Here is a 25222-nt window from a genome sequence, read left to right as displayed (position 1 = left end):
GTTGCTCCTGTGGTGTTGCTGGATTGAGGTAGGGGGTGAGTATATATTCCCGCAGGGCGTATGCACTGTCACCTACAAGATAGAAGCAAAGACTTAGCAACGGTGATGTTCATACATGTGTGGTGCTCATGTGTGGAAGAGGTATGTGTACGTACCAAGCAGGAGTCCCTCTCCAAATTCTCCGTTGAGTAGACGCCTGTGGATGCCACTGTGTCGGAATATGTAGGAGTCGTGTGTGCTCCCAGGAAATTGTGCCACTAGGTCCGTGATGATGTGCTTGGCATCGCACACAACCTGCACGTTGATAGAGTGGTAAGACTTGCGGTTCCGGAATATGTACTCATTGGCACAGGGTGGACAGATGGGGATATGCGTACAGTCGATGCATCCAATGACATGGGAGAAATGGGCCACCTGGTAGAATGCCTGTTTGTTGCGGTCCAACTGCTGTGGGGTTGTGGGGAAGCTGATGTGGGTGTGTATCATTGTCAGCATGGCATCTATGAATTTCTGGAAGAAGCATGAGAGTGCGCTTTGCGATACGCCTTCGGCTACGGCGATTACCCCCTGAAAACTTCCTGAGGCCAGTAGGTGCAGGCTGCATAGGACCTGGACGTGCGCAGGGATTGCATTGGTCCGATGTATCTGGTGCTGCAGGAGTGGTTCGAGGTCTGCAATGAGGCGCATGATCATGGCACGATTCAGTCGATACTTGTCATACACCTCGTCCTCATTCTGTCCCAGCAAGGTGATGGGCACTCGGAATACTCTCTCCTGTACCCTTCTCCTGCGCTGTCCTGCTGCATTGATTCGCATCCTCCTTGCAAGCACGTAGAGGGCTGCCATTTTGTGCTAGCCAACAGGGTCTCCTGGGCCACATTTAAGGGTTTGCTGATTGGTACGATCTGTTGCACATGTGAAAAAAATGTTATGTCTTTTTTTTTGTTTTTTTTGTAACTTTACCTCCAGGTTCTGATTCCCCTTAATCTGCTCATGCTAAATACCGAATTTTGGGATTTTCGGTATTTGCGAGTTTTGTTGCATTGTGTAGCGATTCGTTATTAGCCATTGGCACTTGCCGGGAGCAATTTGTGATTTCGGTGATTGCGACTTCGGTAATTTGCGCTTTGGTATTTTTGCGGATTTGTTATTTGCGATTCGTTATTTTTCCGGTATTTTTTTAGCGAATCTTTATTTTCTCACGATTTGGGTTGATGCATTGGGATTCGGTTTTTGACACTCGCAAACGGGTGATTTTACCGATTCGGTATTTTACCGACTGGATTTTTGCTTGATGCATGTGCCAGTTGGTTGCTAGGAGACAGTGTTACATAGTAAGTTGCACATGGTCGCTTCCTGCTTGGTTCTTTGTACTCATGGGGTATGCAGAGTCGGTGCCTGTGTCTGACCTTTCTGCTTCTACACAGTCACATGTCCTTTTGCAGTTTCCAGGGTAAGCATCCTGGACTGGTTTCGTTCTGCAGTTCAGTCTGCTTTACATGACCCTTCTGCGAATTGCCCTGCAGTTGTCTAAGGTGACGTTTTGTCAGACACATTGGCGCATATCCCAGGAGGTGCTGGGGTTTGATCCTTCAACTTTGGTGGAGGAAGGCTTCTGTTCCCGGTATAGTATTTCCTCCAGTGCCTAAGGTTTCTTCTACGTATGCCTCACAAGTCCTATTTGGGTATTTTGAGTTCTTCTTCAATTGTCTCCTGGATGTAGGGGGATCTCACACCTATTTTGGCACAGTTGGAGGTGTTAGATCAGTTATTTTGTTGACTCGTTTTTGTCCGTTGTTTCATTCAATACCCTACGGGCATCTCCTTATCAGCTGGGTCTACGGTGGCTGGTGGACGGTCTCTGCGGATGCATCATGGTGTCTGGCCGCAGCACTTGAGGCCTTTATTCATTGTCTTCCCTTTGTGGGTCCCAGACTTTTTTGTGACGGGTTGAACTCCAATCGGTACGTTGCTTGAATATTTATTAATAAGTTGCAGCACCCACGACTGAGCGCTCCCGCTGTGTATCAGGATCTCTGCCAACTGAATAACGTTGGCAGAATCCTGGCAGAATCCTGGCACGCATCATCCGTAGCCTGATCGTGGACCTTTGTTTAAATAAAGCATAACCATGAGGCATCCTCGTGCAGCGCACAGCACGGGGAAGGAGCCAAACACTACAACTTCTCCCTCCTCACAAAGAACAAGATTGAGGAAGGAGAACAAAACAAATGTGAGAACAAAGATAAGCAAACAGTGACTGAAAACATTAAATAAATATGACAACATTTCATGACAAAATATAATCATGGAGTTTGGAAGGTAACTTCCTTTACTGGGTACCAAGAGTACCAGCCTGAACGGAAGAATCGACCTGGGAACAGGACTGTCACGCTGACTAACATGTGAAGTTAAACACCGAGAAGCAGCAGCTTCACAAGCATTACTCTCACTAACCGGAGATGAAACACCCGAAGTGAGATCATGTAACCAATTGGTCCAGTCACAATTTTCAGCTTCCTGTTTGGACAACTCGAACAATGAAGCAACCTGTGCATCAGAGAGATGGACAAGGGATCTTTTATTCCACCACCTTTTTGAGTCAAGAAGCGCTGAACCCTTGCTCACCTCAATGACCTGAACACGAGCAGAAAATTTAGACAAACCCTTTGCAACCTTCTTAGAATTTTTGATAAGGACCCAATAATTGACTTTCAGATCCATATTGTTAAAACTTTTCCCAGAATCATATATAGTCTTCTGCTTTTGTAACACACGAGAAGCAAGACCTTTGTCAACATGGTTATGCTTGTCATGTCTGTATTGCAACCAATTACGACATAATTTGGTGTGTGCATTTCTACCCCTCAAAAGTACCACCTGTAGTACAATAAGGTGAAATATTGTAAGTCCACAATTTGGCATCAACAAAATCTTGGACATCTTGACGAGGAGCAACAGCTGCCTGAATAGCGTCCTTAAACAACCTATTAGCCCTTTCAACCAATCCATTGGAGGCTGGAGAATACAACACAACTTTGAAATGACTGACATCATTACTTTCTTAAAACGTGCACGTTATAAGAAACAAAATGCGTACCGTTGTCGGTAACAATGACAGAGGATGAACCTTCAACAGCAAAGACCATCTTCAAAAACTTGATAGCATTATCAGTACTAGCTGCATCACAAAACATATGATAAATCCATTTGGAATGATAGTCCACCATTAAAATGAGGAACCTGAGATCAAAAGGCAAAATATAATAGGGCCCAGAAAAATCCAAACCAACTTTGTTCCAAGGTCTGTCTAGAAAGGGAACAGTATGTGTGAGAAGTTGGCCTGATGTATGATGTCACTAGTTCTAGTGTAGACCTTATATCAGTCCAAACAACCCTTATGGTGATTGGTTGTAAAGTCAACCTTATAGACCAGCTATCCTAGTGGTAGCATGGACAAGAGCAGTCTTAGGCTAAACTCTGAATGGCATGTGAAGCCAGCTGTGATACCATATATAATCCCTTGAATACCAAATGAAAGGACACCACAACAGATATATATATAAAATAAAGTGTATTTATTCTAGTCAAACCCTCAGCACTCTTTATGAGATTAGAGGTAAGTACAACACAGTCTTATTTATGCATACATTAAGTCACACAGGTAAGTAATACAGTTAGGCCCTAGGGGCCACGCAAACCATATACTAAAGAAGTGGTATAAGGACCACTGTCACGGAAATAGGATAGGCCTAGGCCTAGGGAATCGCTGGGGCTACACTACACTAGCAACAGTTAGGAAGTGGGAGGCCCACGGGATTCAGGTGCAGAGTGGAAACACTCACGCGTAATGCGTAAAAGTCGATAGAAATAGTAGTTGTTAGAAATTAACAGTTTAAGGACACTTCTGAAGCAGCTAGAGAGTCGAGACTCGGAAACTAGACCCTAGGATAGTCACTACCCTTGTGAGCACCGAAGTACCCAAGTTACCTAGCCCACAGGCTGCGGGTGCATAGGTGTGAACTTGCGTCGGGTTTCGTCGTGGACTTCTATGGATGCCTGAAGGAAAGATGCTGACAGGCAGTCAGTGAAGAGTGTCCGGTGGATCCCAAGGCTGGGATCAAGAAGAGAGGAGACCTGCAAGCAGAAGGGACAGAGTCAAGGTCACTAGCCAGTGACCACGTGGAACCAGGAAGGAACCAGGCGATGTCGTGAAGATTGCAGGTGAAGGTGAAGCTTGTCGCTGCAGCCACGAGGACCAGGGAACATCGAGGACGACCAGGACCCGGAGGCGAGCTGTCCCACGAAGGCTCTTGCTGTCGGCGGCGTCGAAGTTGGACTAGGACTCACCAAGCCTTGGCAAGCGGAACCCACGAAGAACGGAGGACTTGCTTCTGGTGCAGACCAGGAAGGTCTGGGGTGCTTCTCTTTTGCAAGGAAGCGGGAGCCAGTCTGGAGGAGCCAAACCAGCAGTGAAGATTTCTGGATGCGTCGTCACAAAGGCCACTAGCCAACGGGCAAGCAACCGGACAGGCGCGGCAAGCAGGAAAATGCAGGAGGGCCCCACGCAGGACTCGTGGAGTGTGGGGGGCTGATCTTCGGTGCAGATGGTGCTTGGGGTTGGGGCTTCTCAATCCCCGGTGCACAACTTCGAGGGTACCTCAGAAGCTGCGCTGGAAGATACTAGCCACTTTTCCCAGGTAGCCGGTCCCACGTCTCTCGTCGCCTCCACGGATCTCAGCTCGGCTGTGGATGTGGATCAGGGTCGGGGAAGTCTGGAAGTCAAGGCTCTGGTCGGGCTCTGCAGTCGGTCCCTCGTAGAACTTCAGCAAAGCAAAGGGTAGTCTCTTGATGGTGCCTGTTTGCACAGGGTAGCCACTCCTTGGCCACAAGGGAGATTCTTCAGTCTTCTTCTTTCGTCGAATGTCGAAGGTCCAGAGTTTCTGTTCAAGTTGCAGGTTCAGGATAATCTCCTCTCCTGGGGCCCAGCTACCACTCTTATCCAAATCTGGGGGGCTGGGTTACCTGCTAGGTCACGCCTTATGGGTGGGACCTGGGAGGGGGGTGGTTACACCCCCTTCCCTTTGTCCAGTTTCGCGCCAGGACTGGGGCTGGTGTGCCCCAGCACCGGTTTGAACTGGACTATGCATGGGACACCTTGTGTGCCCCAGGCATGTCTCATTCCTTTCAGCCCTCCCTGCCCCAATACACTAAAGTCTGTCTGGGGAGGTGCTAGCACCTCCCCAAGCAGGAAACCTATTGTCCAAGCCTCCCTTGCCGGGATCACTCCCAGCAGCAGGAGGTCAGACTTGTGTCTGTGGCAGCAGCATCCATTTTGTGATGCTGAGGCTTTGGTTAGAGTTAAACAGAAAAGTAGGATTTTAACATGTCTCTCCCTCTAGAAGGGAGGAATAATATCCCCATCACCAGAAATGGTATGGGGGTATTATTCCAAAGTGTTAGACACCTTACACGACATGTTTTGATAAAGCCAAACCATAGTTGCCATAACCGTTTAAGATTATAAGGCACTTTAAGAGTATATGGTACGCTATATCATAGAACAGCTATAAGGACATGGTTCCGAAAGCTGCAGACAGGCTCAGCTCATGCTAGAGCACCATCTCACATGTTACCAAGAACTCTGCCTCCAGGATTGTTAAGGCCTGCCATAGGAGTGACTGATAGGTACACATGTGTCTATATATAAGGGTAGATATAGGCATACTATATCTAAGCAAGGGGTGATTACACGACCTTGCCCCAGCTGAGTGATCAGCCAGTTGTGTCTGATTGGAAGGCCAGACCAGGGGTGGCATAATACATGCTGCAGCCCCTGGGAGGCCTAGGGTACACCTATGCCCTGGGTACCAAGGGTACACTGTACAGGGTCCAATAAGGTGATCCTTACCAATTGGGAATGTACCTAGGGTACATGGAGTCCATTTTAAAGAGAGAGCAGACAGCCTGAGACCCTGAATGGCAGGATCTCAGGCCAACTAAGTCGAAAAACTAGCTAGACACCATGCAAAAAGTTGGGGGTAACCATAGTCAGATATCCACCTTCCTACAGTATGCAGGGGTGTATTCATCAACTTCCATTTCTTATCAGACAACAAGTATTCTGTGCATGTATCAATACAAAATGTGACCTGAGACTCCAAAGACGGCCACCAATAATACAACTTGATCAATTGGGAAGTCTTGGTGACACCTAAATGACCATGGTGTGTTAATTTACTGCTTTCTTCCCTGAGACTTGTAGGAGGAACAAAAGAATCATGCTGCATAACCATGCCATTGACAATGGACGGATCAGATGATACCATGGAAAAAGCTCTTAACTCACCAGAGAGTCTCCTGTTCTCAGGCCAACCTTTAACAATGTAGTCCATCACTTGTTCAAGAATTTTATCCTTACTGTAAGCCTCCATCCATAACTGCTCAGTGATACTGGGACACTACTTGATCGCAAGCAGAGCTGCTACAATTCCTCACGTTCAATGGTGCTATAGTGAGTCTCAGATGGCTTAAGAATTCTAGAAGAAAAAGCTATTGTGTGTTCCTTCCCGGATACCCATTGACCAAGGACTGCACCTAAACCAGTGAGACTGTCATCCACCATGATGAAACATTTAGAACCATCTTGAAAGGCTTGTTAAGCAGGTGCCTCAATGATAAATTTTTTAACCGGATCAAAAGAAGATGAAGCCTCTTCAGACCACACATATTTTGCACCCTTACGAAGAAGGGCCCGCAAAGGGTCAACAGTTTGAGCATAACCTTTAACAAAGTGAGCGTAATATTCTGCTAATCCCAAAAATGATCGAAGGGTATCTTTATCCTTGGGAGGAGCAGAATGGCTGATGGCTTTAATGAGGGATAATTTGGGTTTAATGCCCTCATGAGACAACGTGTGACCTAGATAATGTAACTGTTGAGTGCCAAACTGACATTTGTCCATTCTAATGGTCATGCCTGCTTCTTCTAATTTGCACAAAACTCTAGACAAATTGTTTAAATGTGTTTCCCAATTATCTGCAAAAACCAGAAAGTCATCCTGGTAGGCCTGGACTCCTGGCATATCTCTAAAAAGATTATCCATTATCTTTTAAAAAACACTGGCCACGGAGGCCAGGCCAAATGGAAGTCTGAGGTATTTATAAACGCCGAAGGGTGTGACAAATGCCGTAAATTCTTGGGAAACTTCTGTCAAAGGCTGAGCAAAGGTCAATGATTGAAAACAACTTTGCACACCCCCCAAACTGGCAAGCAGTTCATGAATCTTGGGAAGGGGGTGGCAATCAATCAAGATGTTTTTATTCAAGTTGCGCAAGTCTGCACACAACCTAACCTCCCCAGATTTCCTTCTGACTATAACAATGGGAGAAACCCATTGCGAGGAGTCACATGGTGCAATGACCCCTTCGTCACACAATGACTTTAGCACGGACTTGAGCTCATCCCTGGCACTTAGAGGTAATGGGTGTACTTTGTGGACCAGGGGTTGGGCATCAGGCTTAAGACGAATTTGATGTTGGAAACCTTTCTCTGTGCCTAATTTGTTTTAAATCAATTTGGGGAAATGATCTAAAACATTTTTAATATCTGTGGTGTGATCCTGAAGACCTAGACAATCCACTTTGGCATGTTCATCTTCTAAAAACCCAGCTCCAGTATAACCTTGAGGAACATCACCAAGAGCAATGGGGTTTTCAGAGCCTGGAATTAGATATAATACAAATTTTGCAAGATCCTGCCATCCGATTATGTTGCCTCTCTTGACAGCAACATAAACGTTTGTAAAAATTGATATGCCTAAACATTCCAATCTTGAATTAAAGCCCAAAATTTCTATGTCAAACTCGCCAAATGCTTTGGGGTTAATGTCTGTTAGAGTAATAGAATGTTGCCACTTGTCATAAAACATTACATCTGTCAATATTGTGATAGGCGACCAAGAGTCATCCATGATTGGGATCTCTATTTTCCCAAAGAATGCAATACCGAAAGGACCTTTGACATAATGATCTTTAAAAATAGGATTGCATTCAACAGTTACCACAACATCATGTAAATGCTCTACACAATCATCAAGAGCATCAGAAAATTCCACAGTGTTAACTCTTGTGGTTCTTCTGCCTGACCTACAAACTCCTTAAAAATGGCCCATCATTTTCCATAAAACACATCTTTTCCCAAGAGCAGGGCACATAGGAAAGTTGCTGAGATGTGATCTTGACCCACACCTATAACAAATTGTAGTGCCTTTTCTAACAAATTGCTTAACAAGCTTGTTAATGTTCACAGCGTTGACAGAGTCTGCGGATTCATGTGTAGAGGTCTTGACTGAGTTTAACCCCTTCAGTGCCCGCCCCTTTCCCCGCCCAGTGCCGGCCGTTGCATTAGCGGGCGGGGTCTATGACGAGCTGGACTCGTCATGGGCACAGCGCCACCGCGGCCCATGACGAGTCCAGCTCGTCATGGGCACTGAAGGGGTTAATGATTGATCACTTTGAAGGGCTTTAGATGTAACGATGGACCTCTCCATGCTCTTTGCAATATCGATTGTTTTGAGAAGTGTGGGTTTCTTGCAACTGAGAAGACGATCTTGGATTTTCCTTGAAAAACAAGAAAAAACAAAATTGGTCACGGATACAGGTATCAAGATTGGCTTCAAACTCACAAGTGGAAGCCAAAATTCGTAGCTCCGCAATGTATTCATCAACAGTTTCGTCAGCATGTTGTTTTCTTCTGAAACAATTGTGTTTCTCTAACATTATGTTGGGTTCTTGGTCATAATGTCTTGCTAAACGAGCTAAAGCCTCATTGTAGGAATTCCAGTGATCAGCATCACCAGCGTCACCCAGAGGTGTGGAAAACGGAGGTACATTTTCAAAGACATGTTACGCGCAGAGACCTTAACAACCATAAAGAATTGCAACTTTGCGAGCAGGTGAAAACTTGACAGCGTCAATTGCCACTATATGATTCTCAAATGCTTTCACCCATTGTCTCCAGGGAATATTTGGTTTACCTGGATGCTGCAAGAAAGGAGGCGGTTGCGCAAATTGCTGAGAAGAAGCCATGAGAACCATCAAAATGAAATACAAATTAAAAACTGTATCTTAACTGTATTTGCATGCAACAAGTTAAAATGGAAAAAAAGTGCAAAATGAAGAAAAACAAGTAAAAGAACAATGCACGTTAATATTCTGTATAATAGGATGAATTAACTTAAATTTAACAGCATATGCAGGCAAATGTTGCTAAAGTATTAAGGTAGTCACTGAGGATAAAAGCTCAAGTTAATGGAAATGTCACAAGGGTTTAAATAACATTGTAAAAATAACCAAAGGCTCCAATTATGGGAACGTGGACAGGCAGGGCCTACCTGTATTGTAGAAGCAAGATGACCCAATTTAAAAATTGCTGCGTACGTAAAAGCATGAGGACGCAGCAAAGCAGTGGAAGGCAGCCCAATTCAAAATGGCCGCTTACGTTGAAACGTGATGACGTGCAGCGTTGATGAGCTGCGTGACATCATCCAGAGATCCAGTAAGATGAAGAAACTCCCAACGATGAGGGTGCAGGTGTGTAGAACATGCACCAGACACCGCGAAGGGGAGTAGAACAGGAGTGGAGGAGGCTGCCTTCACACAAGAAGGCAGAGAGAAGCAAACACTCGCAGCGAGGCAGGAACGGGCAGGTGTGAAAGAATTGGCAAGTGGGTGCTGGACGAGTGGGCTTCACCAATCATCGCCAATTGTAATGAAATGATGAGACAACAGGCCAATTGGTAAGTTGCTTGAAGATTTATTAATGAGTTGCAGCACCCACAACCGAGCGCTCCCGCTGCGTACCAGGATCTCTGCCAACTGTATAACAATGGCAGAATCCTGGCACGCATCGTTCGTAGCCCGATCGTGGAACCCTGTTTAAATAAAGCATAACCACGAGGCATCCTTGCGCAGCGCACAACACGGGGAAGGAGCCAAACACTACAGCCACTGTGATCTGCAGCTGAGACAACGTTGCAGCTGTCTTTCCAATCTGTGCAGAAGGTAATGTTCTTTCAGGGGGTTCTCCCCTCTTCTCAGCTCTTTCGTGGACTGGCCCAGAGTTGGGGGGCTGCCTTCCTCAACGAGTCTCAATGGCAGAGGTTCTAAGCAGATGGTCAGAAATGTCTAGATCGGGGTGGGTGGGAACCTCTGGTTTTTCCAGGGTCGATTGTCAAGTTTGATTTCTGACTGGTGGGTTAAGTCGGTTGTCAGTCTGGGGTACCAGATTCCATTCAGGGGTCTCCCTCCTCCACCTCTTTTTCGGGATGCCCCGTTGTCAGGTAATCCTGTGAAGGGGATTGCTATGCTCTCTGAGGTATACAATTTGTTGGCAAGGGGGGCCATTGTCTAATTGCTGGATGCAGACAGGGGCTTCCGCTTCTAACTTGCCTCTCTTCTTGGTCCCTGAACCAGGTGGTTCTTACCGTCCATATCTGGATTTGCAGGCTTTGATACAGGATGTGCAGCTGGATCATTTTTGTATGGCAACATTTCGTTCCTCTCATCAAACATGGCTAATTTTTGGCATCCCTGGACATGGAGGATGCTTAGTTTCATGTGACTGTCCATCCAGTAAGCCATCAAATCTTGCAGTTTGCGAAATCGAGGTGCAGTCCCAGTTTTCGGCACTCTCCTTTGGACTCTCCACAGCTCCCCAGACTTTTGCCATGGTCGTGGCACCAGCTGTAGGGATTTTACATCTTCAGGGTTTCTCTGTTTTGGTGTATCTTGATTCTGCTTCCTCTCTATCGAAGGTTCAGCTGGCTGTTGAAGCTGCCATGAACATGTTCCTAAAATTAGGCTTTATGTTGATTTTGGCACTTTCTCTTTAAAAAAGAAAAAAAATTGGATGGTGGTTCGATGCTTGGATGAGGGTAGTGTTTCTTCCCCTTGCTCGCATTGTTACACTGAAGAGTATTCTGCTGGTTCTCCTGACCCAGCAGTTGGCCCAGGCTCAAGATTGGTTGAGGGTCCAGGGGTTGATGGCAGCTTCCATGGCTGTAGTTCCCTGGGCTCGTCTGCACCTCTGGCCTCGGGGAAACTGTCTGTTGTCTCCATGGGTCCCATCTAATGCTGATTACTTTTTGCTGGCCTTGTTTTTGGGATTGGGTGCTGGCATAGCAAACTAGTGTGCAGTTCCTAAGTGAAGAAGGGAGTGTTCAGGTCTGTAATAAGGTGCCCTCATACACCCCGAAGGATGTCATGCTTCATCATTGCGCCTGCTCCTTGTCGGGCCGGCGCTGCAATGCCCAACGTGCACCCGGGAAGGGGCTCTTTAGCGGAGATCTTTTTTTGATGAAGCCATAAGGTGCATGCGGGTGTGTGGATTAGGTAGTGGACTGAGTGTGGAGTGATGGTTAAAATAGGTCCAGTGCAGCCCTATAATCTAAATTGCATTCCCAGGGTGCACTAACCTAGCTAAAAAAACTGTCAGCCCTACCTGGATGCAATGGTCCTAGAGGGTGTGTGTGATGTGGGAGGTCGACATGTTTCTTGCCTAAGACAGCCCCTAACGTGTCAAATGGCAATTCACCAGGACCAAAAAGTGAATAGAAGAGTTTTCCAACTCTAGCACTACCGCAATGCTGGTTCTGGCAGTGACACATTGAAGTAAGTAACCAGTTATACAAGTCAACACCAAGTCCAGTTGACCTGGTGTTGTTGTGACCCCTGAATATGCAGGTCTCGGCTGACAGGACTTTTTTTCAGAGCATGTCGTTGCTTACCACGGAAGGCGGCGCAGTAACTAGCTGTATTCCTACACGTCCTGGAAAAAAGTAAAAAAGACTGCTAGTCTTAAAAAGACTGCTAGTATTGCACTTTTTAGCTTGTGGCAAACTTGTACTTGATACAGCAGGACTGAGAAGGTAAAATGGTGGTAAGCCAATGATCATGGCTATACACCTGATCTGTTTATAATGAAATGTTATGATAAAGGCACTAGGCCTGACATATTTATTGCGAAAAGCATATGTTAAAAGTTTTTTTGTTTTAAAAAAAAAAATGGTTTTATTCAGAAAGTTCACATGAATACATCTCATAGTCAATAAGACAATTAAGAGAATTCATTCAATACATAGATTAAGTATGGCACTGCCACGATTGACCCACTTAAACATCCTCCTGGTTCTGGATAAGGCTCCCTAATTGTCAACATGCACAGACCATTGCATTTCACAATTCTGCTCATTGTTTCCTAAATTTATTACATGATCCGGATCTTAAAGTATGATGGCGGTCTAGGCCCTTAATCTTTTCCATTTTTGCTCACTAATGTACATAAGTTGTGGGAACCATCGACTTTCAAATTTGAAGGATGAGCGATCTGGCTCAGTGTGACCAGAAATAGCTTATTTTTATCTGCCATCTGCTTTGTAGGATTTGCAAAGACCACCAGCGTGATGGCTTGAGTATCATGGGCAAAATCAATAGTTAGTGTGCGGATACTTGTTTGTTAATGAAGGACGGGTATTCAGCTATTTTTGGACAAACACAAATCATATACCACCAGTTTTGTTTGCTCTACTTAAGACACTTAAAGCATTTATCATGAATCTAGGGTTTAATTTTATGTACAAATTTGGGTGTTCTATGTAGGAGCCACTTTGTGTATCATTGCATCCGGAGGATCTTTGCACCTCTTATCACTGAGAAATTAAATTCATTTGTCGTATTCCAGACCTTGGCCAAAATTGTTACACCCCCCTGAAGTAAGCATTTTTGTTTAACTTTACCAAACAGATCTCCTTTGTTGATACTCCCGAAGTACAGCCATCCAGTACCTAATAGGCCTAGAATGATCAGATTCGATTAAGTCTGCAACTAGTGCCGAACTGGCTTTAGTCTTGATCAGATCTAGCACTTTAAAAAAGTGTTGAATATGGTTAAAGGACCAGCAAAGTGGCATCTTCCTGTGCCGAATGTCGGGTTCTGTCGGGCAACTCCTTCCAGACCTCAGCTCTAAAGAAATCCCCAACCGTTTGATAGCCAGTGTATTCCCACTTATGAGCGAAACCTCTCTCGACCACGGTCTGTGTCCCTGTGGAGATGTCAGTAAGGCGAGTGGACCTATTAACAGCAGGTATACTAAAATATTTTTTAAATTGTTCCTTACGTCTAAAAAGCCATTATATGTGTGTGTAACAAACTTTTTTGGGTGCTTTCATCAAACGTAGAAAATACTTGATTTTATGTTCCTGTGCAATCAAATTCCCCAAAACATTATCAACTGATTAACCAGAACCTAGGGCGAGTGAAAATCTAAGAGAAGAATGAGAAAAGTTAGCACAATAATATCCCTTTAAATTCAGCAATGTGAAACCACCTTCAGTAATTGACCTATATAAAGTGCTTAGTGGAATGCATGGTGCTTTATCAGACCAAATAAAAGTAGAGAGCAGCCCTTCAATTTCCTTAAAAAACTTTATCTGCAGGGCACAAGGTAAAGCAGAAAATAAGAAATTAAATTGCAGCAATACAGACATGCAAACTAGCAAGATCTGCCCCATTATAGAAACTGGCAATCCTGGCCATCTTGCGAACATAGCCTTTATTTTCTTAATGAGAGGTAGATAGCTGCTTGCAAATAGATCATCCTCCTCCTCCATGGTGTAAATGCCCAGATACTTTTTGGGACCTGTGTTCACTAATGGGGAAAATTCTTACAGCAGGATATGAACCCCACATTTATATGAAAGGATCTTGGTTTTAAGCTGATTGATTTTGAACCCACCCACAAACTGAAATTGCTGAAAAATATCTTCACACTATGTTGGGTGTCCTGATCTGGCTTTAAAAACCGAGCGACATTGTATAACTTAATTTTACCATCCCACCCATGGGTGGTACTACACCCTTCGCGTTTCTGATGGCAATTGCAAAAGGCTAAATCAAAAGCACAAGCTGGATGGGTGAGAGTGGGCACCCCTTTCTTGTGCCCCACTGAATTTTGCAAGTACCTATTTTGTCAGAATTAATAATTGTGCAAATGCGCCCGCATAGATTCTCGAGGTCACCTGGATAAATTCAATATGGAACCCTAACTTCTCAAGGATAATAATCACAAGCGCTTCCAGTTGACCAATTTAAAAGCCTTCTCGGCATCTAGTAAAAATATATGTGCTGGGATCTCTCTTTGTTTAAAACAATATAATGCTTCAAACAGGAAATTTGTGTTTGTTGACAGCTGCCTACCTGAAATGAACCCACATTGATCTGGATGAATAAGAGCGCCTACTGCTTTGTTCATTCAGTAGTCTTGTAATTTCATGATTATCTTATAGTCCGTATTGAGGAGACTAATAGGACGGTACGAATTAATGTTCTCTGGGTTTTTGTCTTGTAAATGATGAGGTTGAATGGTATTTAATTGTGGACTGGTATTATTCTATATTAAAGCCTTTAGATAGGTATTTTGGTGCATGGACTCTTACAGATTATATTAGTAGGCAATGGTTTTAGTGCTGATCATTCTATGTAACATATTGGTTTTGGTGCTGATGACCAAATGTGACATTCAGAAGGTTTGCTCTGTGAGAATACTTGTTAGGCCCTCTTAGGAGAGATATCAGTTTACTTAGCCTACTGTATACCTTTCTAATTTTAATGACTGTGCCAGATGGTTTCTTTGTGGAAAAACGTATGCTCACAACTGTAGGCCTGCATTGGCTATGGTGACCAGATACAGGCCTGATTGGAGCACTTGAAATGTCTCATTGCCATAGGTCTGAACTGCTTATTATGAAACATTATCATATTTTTTTATTGAGGTTTCAAAATGATATATGTAGCAACTCTGCCGTGCAAGGCTGCTCCAACAGTGAAAAAACATACAAACAACGTGTGATTGACCGTTTTCAGTATATCACTAATGCTAGACGTCTGACCATAGACACTGAGTAAGTCCGCACTGTAAAGGTTGCGTACATGCATTTCCATCATTATGCTACAGATTGTGAACTGGTGTGGGCTTGCTGTTGGAGATATTGGCGTAGTGGTTCTCAAATGTCCTTAGGTTTAGATGATGTTGGAAGTTCTTCTGCGTATAGTACGAGGTTCTCCTTACAGTACACCATGTCTTTAACCCAGTGCTCGATTTTCGGGGGGAGGGTGCTCTCCCAGGTCAGAGCCACCCGGCGCTTGGCCATCATTATTATGAAACATTATGAGAAAGGCAGTTGTCTAGCTTATTAACTGTGAAAAACATATATCTTTAACAGTACATTGTTATTACATTGTGTTACAGTCTATAGACAGGTGTTTTCTTGCATGTAATGTCTTGGATTACAGTTGTAGGCAAGGGTTTTGACGGTGGCTGCTGACTGACAAACCATGGGGGTTTTCGCTGTGATGAGTCTTGTGTGGCCCTGTTGAGAGGGGTTGAATATTGTTTTGCAAACTGTATTTTTGTGCAAAATTTTAATTTTTATAACTACACATGATGTTTGTTAGTTCATGTGCACTTGAATAGGCCGGTGTTGGACAAAGTGTGTAGCCAATTTTAAAGGGTAAACACTTTGATGGTTCAATGGGAAAAGTCATGCCAAATTTTATAGGTTTGATCTGTTTATTATGAAACAAAGCCAGTAGGCCTGGCCTACTCATTGTGAAAAGCATGTGTTAAAGACACTAGCCTTTTAAGGATGGACACTGTGCTAAATCTTGTAGGTAGATAGTTTGTTACTTTTGTACTTTTATACTATTTCCTTTGTAGAAAGCTTACGCTCACCGCAATGGGCTTGAGTTGGTTATAGTGACAAATCAATGATAAAAGCTAGAGGCCTACTGGTTCACTGGGAAAAGATATGTCCGATTTCTTAGGCGTGATTTGTTTATTATAAAAAATTTAGGACAGAGCAAGAGGCCCTCACTCACTGTGAAAAGAGCATGTATTAAAGACAATCGTCTTTGCCTGTAGCCAGGATTTTTGATTATCACAGATTACGGTAATAGGAAAGGGTTTTGGTATTAGTGACCCACCCAAACAAACCACGGGGGATAGACTATTTGCACCACAGTAATCTTTTTAAAGGCTCAATTAGAGGGGATTTTATGTTGTTTTGACATTTGTATTTTGTACATATTTGTAACTTTTTTACGGTATACCTGATGGTTGCCTCGTGCAAATGCTTATGAAAGGACACAGTAGGTCTGAGGTTCTGGTCGCAAGCCAATGATAAAGGTCATGAGCCTGATTGTTTACAATAAAAATGTTATGATACATGCAGATGATAGGGAAAAGCATATAGTCAATAGTCATTTACGGGTGAATCGTTATAACTCTGTATTGAAGCCTGCAGATAGATATTTTGTTACATGGAGTCTCACAGATTACCATGGTAGGTAATGGTTTTGGTGCTGGTTACCCCCCCTCTTACAAACCATGGATATAGAAGATTTATGCTGTAAGAATCCTTGTCACGGCCTCTTAGGAGAGATAGTATTTTGATTTGGCAACTGCAATTTTGTTTCCAATATAATTTTTTGACTGAATGCCTCATGGTTGCCCTGTGGGGAAGCGTATACTCAGAACAGGAGACCACAGTTGGTTATTGTGATAAGTCAATGATACCAGCTGCAGAGCCAATTCATTCACTAGGAACATATTTCTGTTGCCATACGCCTGATAGTTTTATTAACAAAAGTTATGATAAACTCATTAGGACTGGCATATTGATTGTGAAAAGTAGATGTTAAAATAAATAGGCATTTACGTGTGGATTGTTATCCTTCTGTATTAATGCCTACAGATAGGTATTTTGTTAGCTGAAATCTCACAGCTTACCTTTGTAGGGAATGATTTTGGTGCTAGTTACTGCCTTTGACAAACCCTAAAAGGAGAAGATATGTACTGTAATAATTCTTGCTAAGATCTCTTCTTAGTGGTTCACCAGAATCTCTAATAATACATACATACATATATTTACATATACATCCATATAGATATGTAGGGGGCCTTTGGGTCAGCTCTGGTCTGTCATTGTTCTGTCTGAGTGTCATTTGCACACTACGCCCATCCAGGACAGTGAACTGCATGGGTAAGGGTTCAGTCCATATTAGTCATTGGTTCTCTTGCCCTGTGAATGCATTTGTAGATCAAATGTGTACATCCAGCTGAAAAGGAGTGCATTTCAGGGTCAGGGCTGGTTGGATAATAACTTAGTTTTTAATCTTCTCTTTTATAGTTTCATTTATTTGCTTCTCTTCTTTTTACTTGTTACTAATGATTCTTAAGGGGATATTACAGCTCTCCAGGCAGTGTTAACAGTTCGCTTGCTTGCTGCTCATTTAATCAATGGTGTGCCGCAACCCATGTTGCCACTTCCTCTTAACCAGGGACCATTATGGAAAGCTGTTGTCCATGACATATCTCTGTTTTACCGTTCCAAGATGGCTAACACTTTTGCTCTAAATGTGGCAGCCATGCTTGAACTTTAAAACCACTATAGACCATTTGCAATAGCTTTGCAATACGGAACCACTGCTGTGTAAAGTTTTGTATTTGCAGGCATATGCCAGTCGTGTTTACACAGAAGTATGTTTTCTTTTTCTTACCTTTTTCTTTTAATGTATCTGCAAATGCTGTTCAATTTGTGTGTTTTATATTGCCATTGTGACAGAGAGTGAATAAGTCACTGGATGGATGAATGGATGCATGCATCCAAAGTTGAGTGACACAGTGCCTGTATGATGAATTATTGAGTGTCTAAACCCACCTTCAATGACAGAAAAAGCACTTTTTTATTCATAAGCCAGACCTACTAACATTGCCATTGCTTGTTTGCTATGTAAGCCAAATTACTGGCTTAGCATAAAATTCTATGCCCCCTGCTGTCATTTTCTTCACCATATAAAATCAATGGGTAACCATAAAAGACGTGTCATTCATTGTGGTAAAAAGGGAGCTATATAAAATTTGAATGTTTAGGTCCATGGTCATAATTTCTTTTTTTATTTTCTTGCAGTCCAAGAACAGGAAGATGCTGTCTTGTCACATGTCATGTATCAGAAAACATTACTCCTCGTCGCAGGCTTCTGCCAACAATTTGTCAAACACGATGCTAGAAATCACTGAGAGCGAAGCGATAACTTGCACAGAAGTGGAAGACTCCGATGAAACACATGACTATTTCAATGTGCTGCAATATGGATGCGTAAACCATTGCAAACCTTCAGTGACAACCTGTAAAGACAGACGTTTTTAAGGCTTGTGCATTTTCACAGAGTAATTACTGTAATTTTATATATCCTGTCTATTGATTTGTTTTTTGTAAGATCACTCTCCTGCGTTTACCAATAAACCATGCAAGACAGTCCCTTTCAGTGCTTCTCTTTCTGCCGCTAATGACTTCCAAATTGCCCGTTTAGGATCCTTCATCAACCAAGATTGCTTCCCTTTTTCCTGATAAGAGATGCTGCTCTCACACAACCGTGTGTCACCTAAATGCTATTTTACATTGTAGGGTAGAGTACCATACCGGGGATCATGAGTTAATCGCTGGACTTTTCTAGCAGCTTAACATAAAGTTAAAATGTCTGCCCACTCCAAGGATGAGTGGAACAGTCACCCTGAACTGATCTGCCAGCCTTCCACCTTGTTCACAATCATTCACAAGGATGACTGAGCCTAACAACCAATTAGTATCCTTAACAATGATGGGCAAATTATGTTTCTCACTCCAAGCAACTACAATTTCAACAGCCCTGCATGCAAAACCAGACCTGTTGTTTGAAATTTACTATCATCTGTTGTAATGAGATTTTATACCCAAATGTATGGATGAACACTCACAAACACAATGAGCAGATGGGTTTTAGGATTCACTTTTTTATTTTTCAATTGAGATTGGTAAAAATACAACATATATGAATGGAAGTATACGATATTCCTATAGTGTGAACCTAGCCAAAAGGTAGCAAAGTGGTATACATGATCAAAGACAAGCATAAAGTCATTGTGTAAGAAGAGAGGATGGTGAGTTGCAGATGATTAGTGCATTGTTTGTGATGCAGTGTTTTTTTTTTAAAGAGTTGAGTCTTCAACTTTTTTATAATTGAGAACAGCATTGGGGCGCTCTTGCTAGATTCAGGGATGTTGTTCCAGATTCTGGGTACATAGTTGGAAGTGGCCTACTGTCTTGTTTCTTCTTTTTTAAACTTTTTAGTCTGCAGTCTGATGTTGTCCTGGTTGCGGGTGTGCTGTGATCCACCAGAGATGGTGAGCTTGTCTGCAAGGTAAGTGCTGGTTAGGATAGCTTTGTATAGGATGCAGCTAGTTTTGAAGATGGTGCGGCAAGGGGAGCCAATGAAGTTCCATCAGGATGGGGTTGATATGATCACATTTCTTCGGCCCTGGATGAGACGCATTGCAGCATGTAGGATGGCCCTAAGGTGTGCCAATGTGAAGTCTGGGAGTCCATGGTGGTAGGAATTATCATCATCCAGATGCAAGAGTACGAGGGCTTAAACAGCACTTCTGAAGTTGCTTTCTGGAAGAAACAGTATGACTTTCTTTAGAAGAGAGAGCCGTTACCAAGCCGTCTTTGTTTTTCTGCAATGTTTTCCTTGAGGGTGATATTGGTATCCAGGGTAAATCTAAGTGACTTGGCTTTCGGTGAAAGTTGGGATTTTTAGCCGTCAAGGTTCATGTCATTGAGCAAGATTTGTACTGTGCTTGTTTATTGTTCTTGGCATATACCAGGAATTCTATCATGGTTGGGTTGAGCTTCAGGTTATCTATCAGAAAGAGAGGGAATGAACCACATAAGTCTCAATACCATATTCTCAGAATTTTTTGTCTCGGAGACCCTCAACCACGCGTTCACAGACTGCAGTGTACGTAATCTCCGCTTAGTGTGCTTTGGTGGATAGCGTCATCATTGGTTCTTGTCACTTGAGTGTCCTGTTCTACAAGTAACATTGAAACCTCCACCAGGAGGAAGGACTGTCTGGATGTAGAGCATGCAAGCTTAACTTTGGAGAAGTGTGCTCTAAGTTACATTCAGTTCTCCTCGAGTTTCAGCAGAGATGATGTGGAAAGGCTCTCTGCATTGGCAGGGTCAGTTCCAGCATCACATCCTCCTGGCAAGATGAATTCTGGTGGGGAGTTGGTCTACCTCAACTGCTTTAGGTCTACCCTTCAATACTAATTTTGATGGTATAGGTTTTCTGTCAAGTGCATCGATAACCACTACTCTGGTCCAGGGGGGCCCTCTGTCATCTACAGATCTCACATGTTCTATAGCTAACTGTAGGATCTTTCTTTAGTGGTTACCCCCACTGTTTACCTTGTGTCAGTATGTTTTGACTGGATTTTGCTGGAATCCTGCTAACGAGGACCCCAGCATCTGTGCTTTCTCTCCCTAAATGACTGGTACCTCCACAATTGGCTACTGGTGTACCCTTATACGTCTTTAGTATATGGTACTGAGGTACCCATGGCATAGGTACACCAGAAGTCTCTCATGGGCTGCAGCATGTATTGTGCCACCCTTGGGAGTCTGCTTAAACTGTGACTACAGGCCAGCCATTGCAGCCTGTGTGAGATGGTGCTTGCACCTCTAACAGACATACCTTTCCTTATATCTTAGGTCACTATACTTAAAGCCTATAAGTCACCCCTAAGGTACGCTCTTGAGTCCCGAGGGAAGGGTTCTTCGTTATAAGTGTGAGGGTGCCCCTGCATGAGCAGGACACCCTACAAACCCAGGAATCGATTCTCCAGGCTTTGTAAGTACGGTCACCATAGTGGACATCAGTCATTATGAGATGTCTAACTACATAATGTCTGCGCCAAACCTGGTCATGTTTAGTATAAAAAACGTTGGAATCATACCCCAACACTGATTCCGGTGTCAGAGGTATGATACCATGTACTGGGAGGAGTCTGTGGAGGAGCCCCCTGTACTCCCGGTTACAGCCTTTCAGGGCCTGCTAGCAAGCTAGTTCTGTCGCCGACCACAGACACTATTCTGCCCTTCTGCTGCTGAGCTGAGCACGAGCAGGGGAAGGTCGAAGAATAGGTTTCCTATCACAGGGAGGTGTGACCACCTCACAGACAGGACTTAGTGTATTAGGCTGGAGTAGGGCACTTTCCAGTGCCACCAGACTGGATTGAATGGCCCGTTTGGTGCCCCCTTGCATACACTGGTTTGAACCAGTTCAGGAACCCCTGGTTCTCGTTCTGGCGCAAAATTAGACAAAAGACAGGGGATTTGACTCCCCTCTGGCCAGCCCCTCCTCTGGGAGGGACCCCGGAGTTGTTCCAATACTTTCCTTGGGTATTTAAGGGCTTTCCCGTGGGTGAATTTTCAGATTCATCGAGGAAAAAAACTCACCTCTGAAACCAAGACACTTTTCGACTGTCTGGATGTTTGGACTTCGTCTGGAACTGAGACTGCATCAAGGAAGACTCCTGCTGCTCCAGGTCTTGCTGTTCTACAAGTATTCTGCCTCTTCTGTGTATGTGCTTTTCTCAGGATCTCCAGAAACCTGTGGGCATCAAGGACATCTGAAGTAATCTCCCTTGGAGTGAAGGAGGCTCTCCCCTGCATCTGCAGGCACTGCATCGAAGCTGACCGGTCTGTTGCTCCTGTCGTCCTACGGACTTCCAGAGGCTCAGCAACACAAGTGGTGGTTCTGCAGAAGCCTGACCTGGCTTCCCTGCAATTTGGAGGACAGTATTCCTCGTCGAAGCTGCTGAGACCAAACCCCTGTGCACTGCATCAACCTGCCGTTGGGAAGGCTTATTGCCTCTGTACGCCAGAGATCTTTGGGCTACAAAAAGCTTCAGCCTCCAGCAAATAACACCTTGAAGAACAGCATCCTTCTTGCATCTCCTGAATCATGGGCCTCCATCTTTGGTGAGCTGCCTGAGGTCCTGTTCCGACTCCTGTGCCTTTAACCTGTTTTCTTCTGCTGGGGGTGTGGCTTACGAGCCAATGGCGACGGATGCGTGAGTCTAACTGCTGTTGCCCCGATTCCGTGGGCATGCCTCTGACACCACCGTAACTGGGCAGCGCCTGGGCCTGCTTTTTGGGAGTTTTGAGTGCCAGAGATGCCACGGCGACCGAGATGAGCGAGAGGTGAAGCTCCGTCACTGAATTGCCAAGATGGTGGTGCTCGCTGCCTAGGAGCTCTCAGAGAGGCGGCGGGAGGCCCACCTGCTCTGTGTGAACACCTGCCTTGCCTTGAAGTTCGCGTGGCGGCTCTGCTGACCTGGATTCACCTTCCGGGGGCGCTGAGGTGAGCACTGCCCATTGCGATGTTCTCCTGGCGTGGAGACTCGAGTACCGCGAAGGAGCCCCCACGCGCCTGGTTGCGGTCCCAGTGGCTGGTTTGAGCCCGGGTTGGACTCTGCTGTTGCTGCGGCACTCTGATCCTGTGGACTGCAGGAGGGGGGCCCCCCGTTGGACACCCCGACAGTAAGTTGCCGCTGAGTGGGATGGTGCTCTTGAGGCCGGCGCCATTTTCCTGCTGGTGACACGGGTGGTGATCCCCGGTTGCGGCAGGACATTGTGCCCTCGTTGAACTGCTGAAGCGGAGGGCTCCTGATGGCGGCCGGTGACTGGAGGTGGGGTCCCCTGGCACGCACCGCCGCGCCTTGGCCATGCCAACGTGAGTGCTGCTGTTTATTTCTGGGGCCTTGAGATCGAGACTGGGGTTGCCCCTCGGAGTGTTGTGCACCCCTTCTTGCTGCCTGTGACTGAGCGGTGCGGAGCCCGGGCATATGCCCTCGGGGTCTCTGATCCTGTGATCCCCACGGACTGGTGGAGGGCGCGGTCGTTCGGCCGTTGCTGTGGGGCCCCGCTTTCCCTTGGAGCTCGGGTTCTGCCAGGGAGGCAGCCGAGCTCTGCTCCTGCCGGAACTGCCGCACGCTGAACTTCTTGCCCAGAGGGGGGCGGGGTGCCTGTCCTCGGGGTGCTCCGTGTCACAGAATTCAACACTGCTCGTGGTGTTGCATAGAGGCCCCTGTGCTTGCCGATTCTCCTCTTTAAGAAGCCACCAGACATCTTCACAGACGTCTCCAGAGGCCTTTCTTCCTGGGTCGACCATTGTCATCTACAAGAGGTTCCAATGTCACTTCACCCCTATGCACCCGGCTTCCCTGGTGCAGGTAACCTGGTTCCTGGGGCATCCACGGGTGGGGTGGCTCTCCAACGTCCTTCCTCCAAACGGTTTCTTCAGGGTCCTCTGGGAAGAGTCATTTTTCTTTAAAACTGTAAGCACAGCTCCTCCATTGACTTCCATTGAACACAGCTGTATTTCCACTCTGCACACAACCTCCTTTGGGTTCATGGGTATTTACCTTGGGTGGTTGCTGGTTCACTCAGCTCTTCCAAGTCTTTTGGTTCAAGTACCGTACTCCTTTGCATTCCACTTATTTAGCATATGGTTTGGTCTCCCCTGGGAAACCATTGTACATTTGTGCTACACACCTGATTTCCTTGCAGTATTCTTATGTGTACTGTTGACATCTCTGGGTAGGAGATATACCAAGTGATAGTGATTGTGTAATAAATATAGACTTATTTTTCATAAACACTGTGTGGTTCTTTCTCTTCTAATCTACATTCTTGATTAAATGTGGTAAAAGAAGCTGCTTTACAATCCTTCAAGATAAGCCTTAAGGCTGCATTCCACAGCTACCCCTTTGAGAGATTAAGGTAATCAAAGACCACTAAAATCACTATAACTGTGCCTGGATTAGTGCAGGGTGTATCACGTCTTTACATGTACACCATATACTAAGCCAACCTCCTACACTAATGCTAGCCTACCCACAGAGGCAGCCCAACAGGTGAAAAGCACCATCATGGCCAAAAAGGTTACGTGACAGGTCAGGCCTCAGTCAACCATGAGAGGGCCAGTGTTGCCCCAAAGGCAAGTAACCAGCAGAGGCCACTGACAGCTGTCAGTGTCCGGAACTATGCCTAAAGCGGTTCACTAATAAGTGAAAGCTCTAGCTTGGCGCCAGGATTAGACCTTACTTTCAGCCCTGCTGCTGAGATTCCCTGGACGTTTGTGGTTTCTCTAAGTGGGGGCTACAATCTTACAGCCTTTGGTTACACACTATCTCTTTCTACTCTCATATCTGTAATCACAGGTTCAATGCCTTGAGACTGAGCAGGTGCCTATCTTGGAGTCCTCTCTTACCCGAGTAGGCAACACCTGGCTCTTTGGTTGTCTCACTTCGCACTATGAGTGGCCTCCTCCTCTTATCTTTTCCTCTTTTCCAGAGCCACAGTGCTCTGCGCTTAGGGGCACTATCCACAGGAATTTTGTCTTCTGGGTTTCCCTGGGAGGCCACTTCACTGACTCTATCTTTGCCTGTGGGAGCTCACTGCCAAGGATGCAGTCCAGGTGTAGATCTGGATTGACCAAACCTTTTCTCTGAGCAAAGGCCGGTTCCCATTCTAAGGCCATGGGGCGTACAGATTCCTACCCATAGGCATGCCTGACCTTGCAAATGTCTACTGGCAGATATTGCTCAGGGGAAAGCAGTCTGCCTGCCAACTTTGTATGGTTGGAACCTATATCCCTCAGAGCAGTGGCAGGGACACTGTTCACCATGATCCTGTTGAAGTGGTTGCTCTGCAGCTTTCCACCTGGGTCCATTTCCCAATTAAAGGCCTTTAAGTCCTATAGTGGGTAATCTTCCCCTAAAGCTACACTAGTCACTCCAGTGGAGTTCCCATTAGTGTTAGACTTTCTCTTGGGGTGTGAGACATCCCCCTTTCTGTTTTCGGACTGCTGGCAGTCATAACACTAACTGTTCTCAAATACTCTCGATCTTATAGGACTAGGACTCGAAAGGAGACGAGACATTTAAGCAGTGAATGAATGGAAAAGAAGAATTTTGAGAAGGGGGCAAATTGCCTATAAGGGATGAAACGTGTTGGCTGGGTCTGTTTTAAATATGATGGAATTGAATACTTAAGAACCTTACAGAAAAAGACACCAACGTCTGGAAATTAATTGAAAAACAAGATATGGAAAGTAATTGAAAACAAAAGAGTGATTACAGAAACATGCAAATCGAAGTGGAAATTTAAATGCGAACAAGGAAATTTGGGTGCACTCCTAATATTATCAATGTCGCCCCCACCACCACAAAGCTATATACCATGTCCTCAGGCAGCCGCAGACCCTTTTGTTACCTT

General features: G+C 44.9%; 1 protein-coding gene across 1 annotated transcript in view; it reads left to right on the top strand.

Moving 5' to 3' along the window:
* The window catches only part of TIGIT (T cell immunoreceptor with Ig and ITIM domains), a 160203-nt gene extending 141827 nt beyond the window's left edge, over window positions 1-18376 (top strand). The window contains exon 4 of the mRNA XM_085624031.1: window positions 18026-18376. Within this exon, the coding sequence (XP_085480157.1) occupies window positions 18026-18265 (240 nt within the window). The 3' untranslated portion in view covers window positions 18266-18376. The remainder of the gene's footprint in view (window positions 1-18025) is intronic.
* Window positions 18377-25222: the final 6846 nt, after the last annotated feature.

This window comes from Triturus cristatus, chromosome 8 (assembly GCF_964204655.1).
Source record: "Triturus cristatus chromosome 8, aTriCri1.1, whole genome shotgun sequence".
In the NCBI taxonomy this organism is placed as follows: Eukaryota; Metazoa; Chordata; class Amphibia; order Caudata; family Salamandridae; genus Triturus; species Triturus cristatus.
Note: the sequence above shows the minus strand (reverse complement) of the source record. Positions and strands in the feature narration are given on the sequence as shown.